General features: G+C 35.1%; 1 protein-coding gene across 2 annotated transcripts; it reads left to right on the top strand.

The window, feature by feature from the left end:
* The first annotated feature begins 1,386 nt into the window (after window positions 1–1,386).
* Window positions 1,387–5,174, top strand: LOC306862114 (urokinase plasminogen activator surface receptor-like). Of its 2 annotated transcripts, none has more exons than XM_079404752.1 (5): window positions 1,387–1,586; window positions 2,939–3,043; window positions 4,310–4,444; window positions 4,575–4,682; window positions 4,797–5,111. In XM_079404752.1, exons 1-5 carry the CDS (start codon window positions 1,544–1,546, stop codon window positions 4,988–4,990), a joined length of 585 nt encoding a protein of 194 aa, XP_079260878.1. In that variant the 5' UTR covers window positions 1,387–1,543; the 3' UTR covers window positions 4,991–5,111. The 2 variants fall into 2 exon arrangements, with proteins under 2 accessions (XP_079260878.1, XP_079260877.1); XM_079404751.1 differs by lacking the exon at window positions 1,387–1,586 and adding an exon at window positions 2,774–2,844 and having other exon boundaries at window positions 4,797–5,174.
* Window positions 5,175–12,564: the final 7,390 nt, after the last annotated feature.

The raw sequence follows: 12,564 nt of genomic DNA, 5'->3' as shown, positions 1-12,564 counted from the left end.
GGGTTTTATATCTTGTTTGCTGTACACCTTGCGACATGTGTAGTGTGCAGGACCCTTCGGATGTAGAGAGCATTTGATTTGACAGAAAGTTTGATGAGGAACTGAAGTACGAGGTGATGTCAAAAAAATCCTTGATCCAGTTTGGCGGAAGTGACGAACTGCAAGCTTTGAATGCTTATATCTTCTAGCTGCAAATTTTGTCATTGTTTTGGAGCACCCTAGCTGATAGATAAACGTATGGCTGACATATTCATACTAAAAGCCAAAAAAATGTCATTTTGATTTCATGGGGACTTTAAAGGGGTGGTTGATTGCGATTTCACTTCTTTAACATTAGTTATTATGTAATGTTGCTGTTTGAGCATAAACAATATTTTACGAAAGCTACGAAGCTGAAAGTTCAATGCAAATGGAGATATCATCTTTTAAAATTATGGCAGTTTAATACAAAAATGGCTCATATGGACTACAACAAGCTGCAACAAGCTAACTTGGGTTTGTTACGTCACAAACCCAGATAAACCCCGCCCCCGGGAACATGCAGCAAAGTGGGCGAGGCCATGCTGTGCTGCTTTAGAGAAGAAGAAGAGAAAACTAGGGGTGCACATAATAATCTATTCATATATGAATCGTGATTCTGTCCTCTAACGATTCTAATGGATTCACAAGTTTCAAAATGTTCCTCGCGTCGCCCTGTTCTGCACACGCTCTGCTCTGGATCTCTCCCTCCCTCTTTCTCTCATTCAGATCATCAGCTCGGCTCCAACTATGAACTCTTCCAATTACACACTTATTTTCACATAGCTTTGGGAAGCTTTATACACTTGCGGTTGCCGTACTGTATTAAAGTGTACTAAGTGACTAATAACATTTTGGTCGACCAAGCCTTTTCTGGTCGACTAACAGTTAGTCGACTATTAGGGGTTCAGCCCTAGTGGTTATATTAGGAAATTTCACTGTCAAAATGTACTGCATGCTAATGTTAATAGTATACACTCCTAAAAATAAACTTTCCAAAAGTGAGTTTTTGCAGCTTTTTTAACAAAACCTAAAGAAAAATGTTCCAATATAAAGAACCTTTTGTGCAGTGAAAAAGTTTCATGGAAGTCAAAGGTTCTTAATGGAACCATCATTGCCAATAAATCAACTTTATTATTAAGACTTTAATAATGTAATATATGAAGCTCATACAGAAGTTACTTTAAAGTAGCTTGGTCAAGACAGCAACTTGACCAGTAAATCTGATAGGGGGAAAAAAAACTTCCCCTCACACAAATTCCAGATCAAGTGTATTCTAGTTGAACTAGATTTTGCAAACGGCCAGTAATAAATGTGACTGCAACTTATTGTGACGGCAGCCGAAAAGGAAAGTTGATGACAGATTATGAAGACAAATGTTTTTCTTTGTTACAATGAGCATCTATGAAGTGTGCAAAATAAGGAACCTTTAAAGAAAACACATCTGTTTTTTTCTGTAGATCCCTCTAACATCCCCAATGGAAAGAAATGTTACTATTGAGATGAAAAGAGCTGCTCAAACACAATGAGTTGCTCAGGGACTGAAGATGACTGCTTTACAGCAACAGGTGAGAATCTGGAAAAGGAAGACGATGATGAAAATCATTATTTCATTTATGTTTGAGCATTTGCTACAGCTGAGATATGGGCAGCTTTAAAACACCTGAAGACGTTCGTGTATTTAAATTTTTTTTTTCAGAATTGTGGTGTGATGTCATCATTTTGTTAAAGGGGTCATATGATGCGGTTTCAAGTTTTCCTTTCTCTTTGGAGTGTTGCAAGCTGATTGTGCATAGATAAGATCCCTGAAGTTGTAAAGACTAAAGTCAAACACATACGAGCTTCATCACTGTGTCTGTAACGCGACTCTGTTCCCCTCTCGGGCTTAAACTGATTGTAAAACTAAGACATTATTTACTGCCTTTCTTATAATTTTGAAAGCTAAAGCTCGCAATTATGGAAAGGGCAGTTACATTTCCAACGCGGCTTGTGGTGTTCGGCCTCTCTTTATACACTCATTTTAGTGAAGCGCTCAGAAATTTGATCAGTTTGATAGCAATTTGACTCCTTTGTGACAGTCTGATTTGTTCTTTGATCTTGTGTCAGATTTTATTGGAGTTTGTGTGTGGAGTAAAAAATGTAATTAAAACTTTAAATGACAGTTGACGGTTTGAAAAAACATCCAGTGTTTGTTAGGTCATACTGTTTTAAATTCCTATACTCATTTGTATGATTTAATGTGTTGGTTTACAGTTGCACAATTACAAACATTCTCTTTGAGTGAAAGAAAATGAAAGTATTCTTTTCTCAGCAATGGTCCATTTCAGGGTCAGTCATACCATAAGCATTCTTACTGTATAGAGCTAAAGTTTCACAGATAAGATTTGGCAAACACACAGCTAAATTAACCTCTCACTTGTGGAAAAAAACCTAAACGAAACAAGTTTGGCCTGTATGAACAACATACATGGGGTTCACCCTTTGTCTTTCAATATGGAATGAAGAACGCCACACAGGTTTAGAAAGACATGAGGATGACAAACTGAGAGAATATGCCAGAATGTTCATTTTTGGGTGAACTCTAATTTCAAGTACACCCAATACATTTCTTAAGATTAATTTATTTTTTAAACCCTCCACTTGCTCATTAATTGGCAAGTATATGTTTTTGTTCTTTTAGTTAAACTTTCATTTTCTCATCAAGACCCACCCCTTTTGATAATCTATAAAATGAGCACTGAAACAGGCACGTTGTGTCATTCACCTCCTGATCAAAGATGGATCTGCAAATCTCCGTTTTTCTTCTGTTCGTCCTTTTCACTCCAGGTACAAAGGCAATTAGTGTTTGCAATCTTACGGAGTACAGATACAGATCATTAGATGTTCTCTCTCATGCCTTCTCTCTCTTGCATTACTAAAGGACACTCTCTCAGCTGTTATCAATGCACAAGTGTGTCGGGCTCTTGTGCACAGACCACATGCTCCGATGGAGTTACGAGCTGCCTCAGTGCAACATTATATATTGGTAAGTCCAATATGATGGACGGAAATTTAACTTACTGATGAGATACTGCTATAATTTTCTGGGTAGAATTTACAAATGCATGCATAAAATGTACTATATATAGGGGAGAGCAGGGCACAAAGTAACACTTTTTGACTTTCTCAAATTGTGTAAATCCAGTTCATGTTCAGAGTATAATTTTTTTATCCACAGTAATTTCACACTTTTTTAGTACAAATATGTCACTTTGTTTCATAAATACAGTGTATACGTTTTTCTTTATTTACCCTCAAAAATTGGAAGTGAAATGTGACAACATGCCCCGTAGGTGGGGTACATTGTAACAGCTGAGGGGCACGTTATAACATGACCCTATGACACCCTAAAATGATCTGATCTTATGAAAAATATATACGAGATAAACTAAAATATTTTGTCAGTAAAATAAAATAATTATTTATTTTAAATAAAATAATGGCGTTTTTTAATAATTAAAAGTAATCAGATTTTTGAGTTTGACAATGAACACATTGCAGCCATACCTGGGACGGCCCATATAAACGAGCCAAAATGCTTTCCATGTCTTGAAATAATCATTTCTGAACATTAAACAGTGATTGTCAGTCTTTATTCACCTGTTTCTCGTGGTTTCTCATTAACATGTATTAAAGTAAAGAAAATATTCAAGTAAAGAATAGCACGGCAGGGCAGATTCTTACCCCATTCTTACCCCATCTGCACAACTTTAATTTAAAACCGGTTAGTGTCTTCTGCTAGTTATCGAGGCATTAAAAACTGATAAATAACAGATTGGAGATTAAAATAATAGCAGATTTGTCTCTTTTTAAATTAGTAATAAAAACTGAGATGAAAAATGTACTTAAATAAATGTTCAGCGATATCTTCAAAAGACTTTTGAATTTTGGCGCACTTTTTTCTCTATAAAATGTTGGTATGGTAACTAGTAAATACTGTAAATTTGGTTATGCTAGCATGTGTGGAAATATTTTAAAAACGTGTGTTACAACTAATCCAGCGTTACTTTGTGCCCTGCACTCCCCTACATTTTTATTTGAAAATAGAAAAACTCTTTTGGTAATTGTAAAGCATTTTTATTTGTGGTCTTACACCTTTGGACAATATTGTATGAATATAACAGATAATTAAATTTTTCAAAAAAAGTTTGGAAAGATACACTCTTTCTACTTGAACATATGTATTAATACATTTTCCATCAAAATAATGTTCAGTTGAAACATTCATTCCATATCACTAATGTGTTTTTAGGCAATGGTACTATAATAACAGCTAAAAGTTGTGCTTTACCAACTGGCTGTCCAACTGGATCCATCAACCTTGGCATTGGAAAGATTGCTTCTACCTGCTGTAACACGGATCTCTGTAACTCCCTCGGCGCTCCAGGTATTGAACCTTACTGACATGCAGTCATTGAACATTTAACCAAAAAAAAACATGGTACTTAATTCTCTTTCAGGATTTGTAAAGTCAGCTGAAATAGAAATTTGTAAAGGAATCTGTGTTTTCTCTGTAGATCCCGCTATTGTCCCCAATGGAAAGAAATGCTACTATTGTGACGGACAGAGCTGCTCAAACACAGTGAACTGTTCAGGGAGTGAAGAACGCTGCTTTGCAGCAACAGGTGAGTATCTGGTAAAGGAAGAAGATTAAAATGGTTATTTTTATCTCTTTTGTGTTTGAGCATTTGATACAGATCATGTATACTAACTGACTCAACCCTCTATCTTTTCATCAGGGAAATTCGAAAGCCAGCCAATAGCTGTAAAAGGCTGTGTCTCTACATCTATTTGTAGTTTTGTCTCAATAATTGGTGCATTTGTTGATGGCGTGTCATGCTGTGAGGGGAACCTGTGTAACGGTGCTGAGAGCATCACTCAGAGCTTCCTGTTCCTCTGCTGTTCTCTGCTCTCCTTCATCCTGCTGCACTGAATCCAGCAGCTCTTCACATTCTGTAGATGCAGCAAAGACACAATATGATGTGCTTTACAAACAAATAGCTTGTATTACCTCTGTACTGTCTTTGATTCAAATTAAACTACTGATTTAATTTAATTGACATACTTCATTCTGTACTTCCTACATTGGCAATTAAAAATCCAACAGGGCACAACGAATCACAAATTTTTGCAATTCATTTTGAAATAGAATTGATATTATAAAAGTACCGATGTACCAATATTATAAAAACACAGGGAAGGTTGATTATTAATGCGGCCTTCAGGTGCTATCGGAATTATCGTAAATACGAGTTTCCTAGTCGGAAATTGGACGTATTTACTACTGGGAAATTCGGAAATAATTTTGATACCCGAGTTTCCGAGTTGGGCGGGTTATAAACTTTAAATATGGTGGAGGGGACAACCTGCTGTCAATGCTGTTCTCACAACAACTACATCCCTTTGTCTGGTCGCTAAAGTAGTGTATTTGTAGGCTAGATATGAACGATCTGCGGAGCATAGGCCTATTGTATGTTTTATAAGCATGTATTTGACCGATATTCCAAAATTGTCAGCGAACTGCATGTATAGCGTGGTGAATGTTTATATGACTATCAACCAATGGGATGCTACTGTTTATTCTTTCCGACATTAAAGCACTTGAATACGACAAGCTCGTACTCACGACTTCATAAGTGGGAAATAGGAAATTTCCAATGAAGGCAGCATTAATCGTCCACTTTTTCACACAAATTATATTACTCTAACTATTAAATTGAAAAGAAATAATGTGGGCTATATATTAGGATTTATATCACATTTTCCTGAAGAGTTTTTTTTTTTTTTTTTTTGCATGATTATACCAAACCTTTCATATATTTTACATCAGGCTAGCACCATAGAAAAAATATACTACGTCCAAAAACATGTGAATGCCTGAGCACCACACTTACACAATTTCAATAATAACAAGCCCTAATATTTTTATACAGGCCGGTCACATTCATCCACACCTGGCTCAACATCAGTCATCATGCATGAATTACTGAAATAGCCAAAAACCTTAAAAGGGTTTATTCACATACTTTTTTAAATGAGCTTCTCAAATCACCTGTTTTGTTGAAACCCTTTTGACTGTATAAAACAACTGAGTGCATCTTTCCTAGTTTAATATTTTAACGGCTTTCATTTTTTTTATGTTTTTTTCCATTTCAGTTAAGTGAAAACAACAAGGTAATACTCCACATTTGTAGACACTGAGCAAAGTTTCAAGGAGCCCACAGTATGTAGTCTATAAGTAAAGTGAAACTATTCTATGCTTACTATGCTCCTAAAACTGAAACTGCTCCTCAACTTCAAGCATTCTTATGTATGACTGAAAGCAAAATCTCTGCTGAAAACAAAAACAAAACAAGTCTGACATGTATGATTTTTCTTGTTCAGGCTGGTTTTAAATGATTCATGATTTGATGCAGGTCTAGTTGGAGTATCCTGTTCACCTTCTGAAGAATAATGTGGTCTTCTTTTTAATCCTGATCTTAATGTAAAACAATAATATCTAAAACATATGATAGTGTCATGCCAAAGGACTGTTTTGTGTGTGTTTTCTGTCTCCACATGCTCCCCTTGACTTGGTTCATGCTCATGTATGCCCATATTTGGTTATGTTCCTGTTCCTGTTCCTGTCCTTATATTATTAATTCATTAGCATCCACCTGTGTTTGTTTAATTATCTTGTTTAGTCCTTACTACTTAAGCCCTGTGTTTTCCTGTGTCTGCCTGACTTGAGTTGTTCTTCGTTTCGCCATAGAAGGCAACCGTAACATATAGACTATTCATGTTCGAGATGTGGAAAACCATCCCCGGCACATACTGTACTTATTGGATCATTTCAAAAGGAACTAATCATTTTATCTGAACTGCTGTCCGTTCTACAGAAAATGACCTTTTTTTTTTTTTTTTTTACAAAGGATACTGCAATATCAATTTAATTTACACTTTTTTTGTTTTTGTTTTTTCTTACTAAGGGTGAACATGAACAGTCATAACCTTAGTGAGCCCTTACCCCCACAAACCCACCCACCCCCAAGGAGGAGAATAAAACAAGGAAGTACCCAAACCAGTGTTTTAATGATTGATGTCGATGACAATATCCAGAAAGCAGGGCGGTCAATGGCTGATATTGACAACATAGTTTATGGTAAACATGGTCTACACAAAATATATTGAAATTAATTACATTCACTGAATATTTATCCAACATTTGTCAGGGACTGGAAAAGGATGTTCCTCAGTGGCTGTCAAACCTGTCCTGTAAGCACCCTTGCCCTGCACATTTTGTATGTTTCCCTTATCAGACACACCCAATTCAGGTCTTGCAGTCTGTACTAACGAGAATCAGGTGTGTCTGATAAGGGAGACATACAAAATGTGCAGGGCAAGGGTGCTTACAGGACAGGTTTGAAAACCACTGCACTAAATCAATCAATGATGGCAGATATGTACAGTATGTGTTTAATGCACCTGTAATGTTCACATCCATGTGCCTTGTACTTTTAAAATCATTGCTTAAAATGACAGGAAATTATAGATTATGACAGAATATTTATGATCAATGGCAGACAATGCAAAAGTCTATATTTTCATTCTAAACTTCAAAACACTTTCGTGAACTTTCAACAAAAAAGTTTAAAAGCTTAAAAACTAGTTAGTTAAAAACTATTTTAAATTAAATTTGTGAGTAGGTGTGCTTGGTTCAAATTGTTGATTTTCATCCGCAGCATGTTTTTTTTTTTTGTAATTGATCTATTCTACAGGAATGTCACTTTTCTATATGACATTCTTGACAGTGGCAGAAGGAAGTATACAGTTTGTGTTTAATGCATCTGCAATGTACTCTATGTCACATCCGTGTACAAAATTCTTATAAAATCACTGTTTATTTAGTCGCATGCACACATTTAGGAGACATTATTGGCATTATTTCTTGCTTTGGTTTAATACATCTAAACCTTTGTACTAGTACATTGAGCAGTACAACTTGACCATATTTAAAAGACAAAATTATATATTATAAGACGTACTTAAGTCCTACTTATGTGGGTCAAAACCATAGTTTAACTAACTGCATTTAATATAGCCTACATTTAAAAACTAATATATTTGCATTTAATTCCAATCAAAATTCAAGTCCAACAAAATACATTCAGTTAGTACTCAAGTGCATTATTTTTAAAGTATACCATTTATGTAATAAGCACTTTTTGAAATTGTGCTAAAGTGTACTTCTTTTCCACAAGCGTTGTGTTAGTTTACACACACAGTGCTCAAAAATTAGATTGTTTTTATAGTAGGCTTACTCTTAAGTGACAGTCTGGTTGTTTTTTGGTCTTGTGTCTTATCTAATTAGAGTTTGCATGTGGATTACCTATAAATAAAAATAAGTAAATGATAATTAATGATTTTAAAAATGCCCATGCTGTTTCCTTCTAAATTCTAATTATGTAGGCTTGAGAAATATTGAAATGTTATAGGGCTTTAATGCTACAAGCCCCATACTCAGCAGAGACCTGGGCCCTGATGTGTAGTTTGTTGCTACATCTTTTCAGACTGATCAGACTTACAGTTCTCCTATAAATAATTATTAAATATCAAAAATATTCCCATAGACTTACATTGTTTGAGCAAAGATGTCCCCTCTAGAGGATAATTGCAGTCCACAGTAGGGAGCCTCAGGATAAGAAATCTTTAAATTCCCCTCATTCGCTTTCATTTTTAGTAGATTAACATACAAATAAATACATAAAATTCCTTCACGCTGAAATGCTAAACCAGCATATCTGATTGTGACAAGATCAGGCCTCTAATGGCCAGAGAACAGTTTGAATGACCCTTGGGACAGATGCCACCGCTCCGATCAGCCACATGTTAAAACAGTCAAGCGATTTTACACAATTCAAGTATACAAACACATCAAATAGCTCAATTCAGTGCTTGATGCTGTTTTTGTGTGTAACTAAGGTCCTGAACGCTCGTGCCCTGAAGCTCATTCATTCTCGCTTCTCTCTGCACTTAACAGACAAATACATACAAGATTACTTCAAAATACATGATAGCTTGACAAATATATATAGTCGTTTATTTCTGAATTGAACAGAAACTGTTGAGAAATAAATCGGATATGGATCATTATATTGGATTCGTGCATTAAAGCGACCATCTCGAAGTGCATCTCGAAAAAGAGAAAATCACTCATTGCTCATGACTGAATAACTTTTGTATCTTTCACAAACATCACTCTTTTCTTGATGAAGACTATGCAATTTAATTTTACATTTGAGTATTCAATTTCTGAACACCTACAAACCTTTTTTTTTGCACAATTGCTTGTAATTTGCTTATTGTGAAATGCATCTGGTATTTACAATTTTGTTGTATAATAAACTTCTTTATTAGAATAAAAAATAGCAAGTGCCCATAGAAAAATATTATGAGAACAATAACTCTGATACTTTTTTGTGGCGGGGCCAGCTCAAGAATGCCCGAACACACAAGTGATCTGGGTCTTTTGCCTCAAGGTACTCATACTTTAGCCTCTATTTACTTACTGTTTTTAATCATTTAATACGTTCGGTTAAAATTTCAAGACAAAGTGAGTGAAAGGTCATACTGTATGCAAAGCTGAAGTCTAGCAGTTAAGATTGAGGAAACACAAAATTAATTTAAACTCTTACTTGTAAAATTAAACGAGTTTGACCTGTATGAACAACACTGAACCCATCTGTACGTCAATGTATGGAACACAGAAGAAAATATATACAAGTGACACCGGTTTGTAATTTCATAAGATTGAGAAAATGAAAGAATGTTCATTTGTGGGGTGAGGTTTCATTAGTTCCCTGTCTGATGAGCTATAAAATGAGTGCTGAAACAGCCACTTTATCTCATTCACCTCCTGATCAAAGATGGATCTGCAAATCTCACTTTTTCTTCTGTTTGTTCTATTTACTGGAGGTACAAAATATAGTTTTTGTAATGTTATTGGGTACAAATGACATGTCTCTCTCTCAACACCTCTCTTTTTTTAATTACTAAAGGACACTCTCTCAGCTGTTATAACTGCATATATGAGTCGGGTTCTTGTGAGCTGACGCGTCCGTGTCTCACTGAATCTACCAACTGCTTGAGTGAAACAATTACTGGTAAGTCAAACTTCTTTTCTGGACAGAATTTATAATTGCACGCTTAGAATGTTCTACATATATTACTGAAATCATTATGATAATAGGCCTATAATTTGACATTTTAAAATTAGTGTGAAATGAGAAAAAAAACACAATTTAAATCATTTTTTTCTAGTGGTCTTAAACTTTTGGACCTCACATTGTTCAATCTCTAATAAATACTTTTGATACACTATTGGAAACACTTTCTATTTTGACATATCAATAAACTTTTAATCAAAATAATGTTCAGTTGAACTGCTCGTTCCAGTATTACTCGTGTGTTTTTAGTCAACAGTACTACATTGAAGGTTTTAAGCTGTGCTCCGCCTGTCTGTCAAAGTGGATCTGTCAACCATGGCATTGGACGAGTCTCTTCTGTGTGCTGTAACAAAGACCTCTGTAACAAAGATGCTCCAGGTATTGTACTTTATTGAAATAAAGCAGTTTAACAAGAAATAAATCAGATTTTCTATCAGAAATGTGACATCAGCCTGAAAACGAATGTTGCTTTGCAGGCAGAGCGAATTGTTATTTTTTCCACGAAAGATCAGGAAGACAAAATTATTTTCTTTGGTACAATGAACACTTACAATGTTGTGTGCACAATAAGACCAGCACCATGTAAAGCAAATCTTTTTCCCTCCTGTAGCTCTCAGCAAAATCGATCCCAATGGAAAGAAATGTTATTATTGTGATGGACAGAGCTGCTCAAAAACAGTGGACTGTTCAATGAGTGAAGACTACTGCTTTAATACAACAGGTGAGAATCTGAAAAGGGAAGAAGGTTCACTATCTTTCTCACATCGCACCAGTGGCAAATTTGACTCTGAGTCTAACTGTTTTCTTCTTTAATATTTTCTACAGTATCTTGGCAGGGTCAGCCAACGGCTTTTAAAGGTTGTGCCTCTAAATCTATTTGCGATGTCCCAAACGTGATTCCTACTGTGGATGCTATCTCATGCTGTGAGGGGAACCTGTGTAACGGTGCTGAGAGCATCACTCAGAGCTTCCTGTTCCTCTGCTGTTCTCTGCTCTCCTTCATCCTGCTGCACTGAATCCAGCAGCTCCTCACATTCTACAGCTGCAGCAAAGACGCAATATTATGTGCTTTACAAACATATAGCTTGTATTACCTGAGTTTCTTTTCAATAAAGCTTACAATGCATGCATAAGACATGAAATATGTTTAATCTATTGCTGTTAATCATTATTATGTATTATTTGACAGAGGAGTACAATAGCTGAACTACTGTCATACAGAAAAATTTAATTATGTTACTAGTCGACCATGTTTTAGAGAGCAGGGTCAACAATAGCTAATATAATGCTGATATTTAGCCACAACATAACTAATAAAGTTTGATGACAATTTTTGATTATCAATAACTTTAAAAAGTGTTTGGGTTAGGTTAGGTATTAAAACTTTGAAAAGCTTGAAGTTTGAAGGTTTTACTCAGAAACCCTTTCAAAAAATCCTCATCAAAAAATCCTCATCAAACTGCTCTAAAATCACACACACTCGTTTGTTTCTGTGAATTGTGGGGACTTTCCACAGACTTCTATTACTTTTATACTGACCAAACGATATTTCCTATCCCCTAAACCTACCCCTTACAGAAAATCTGTTTGCATTGTTACACTTTCAGATAAACATCATTTACTATATTTAAAAAAAAATGTGCTGGTTCTTAGGAGTTGCTGGTATTTTTCATATGGGTAGCATGATTTAGTAAATTGTTCAAATGTTTAGCATGGTTTAAAGTCATACTGCAGTCACTATTTATATCCCTTTTAAAACATCTTTAATAATCAAAATGACATATTTAACCACTTTCCCCATTGAAAATAATACCTTTGTGTCTTAAAATGGCATGAATATAGCTCTACACACTTAGGGTCAGATTTACTAACAGACGTCTTTTGGCTAGACTTACTAAAGATTTACTAAAGACACGAAGTGGAGAATTAGCACTGAAAAGGCGAGGACAGTTGTTTTTGCTCCTGACCTTATTGAATATGCATTTGTAGTTTCCCTTTCAGATGCTAAATGTATGGGAGGAGAATTCAAATGAATCACACAACGTGATTTACTAACGCTTGCGCTCGTCAAATTACTGCTATTTGTGCCATTATTTAGCCTGAAAAGTATTGAAAATGACAATAAAATGTTGCAATGACAAAATATTGCACTAAATTAAAAATTCAAATGTTACAAAAAATCTACAATAATGATGTTGTAATTCTCGTAGCATTAATATAAAAACTTGAAGTTACATTTTACAAAAATTGACAATTTTGAAATGCGGTGATGGTTTAAATTTTTTTTTTTTTTTTTTTATCT

The sequence above is a fragment of the Barbus barbus genome (assembly GCF_936440315.1).
Source record: "Barbus barbus genome assembly, chromosome: 43".
Taxonomy (NCBI): Eukaryota; Metazoa; Chordata; class Actinopteri; order Cypriniformes; family Cyprinidae; genus Barbus; species Barbus barbus.
Note: the sequence above shows the minus strand (reverse complement) of the source record. Positions and strands in the feature narration are given on the sequence as shown.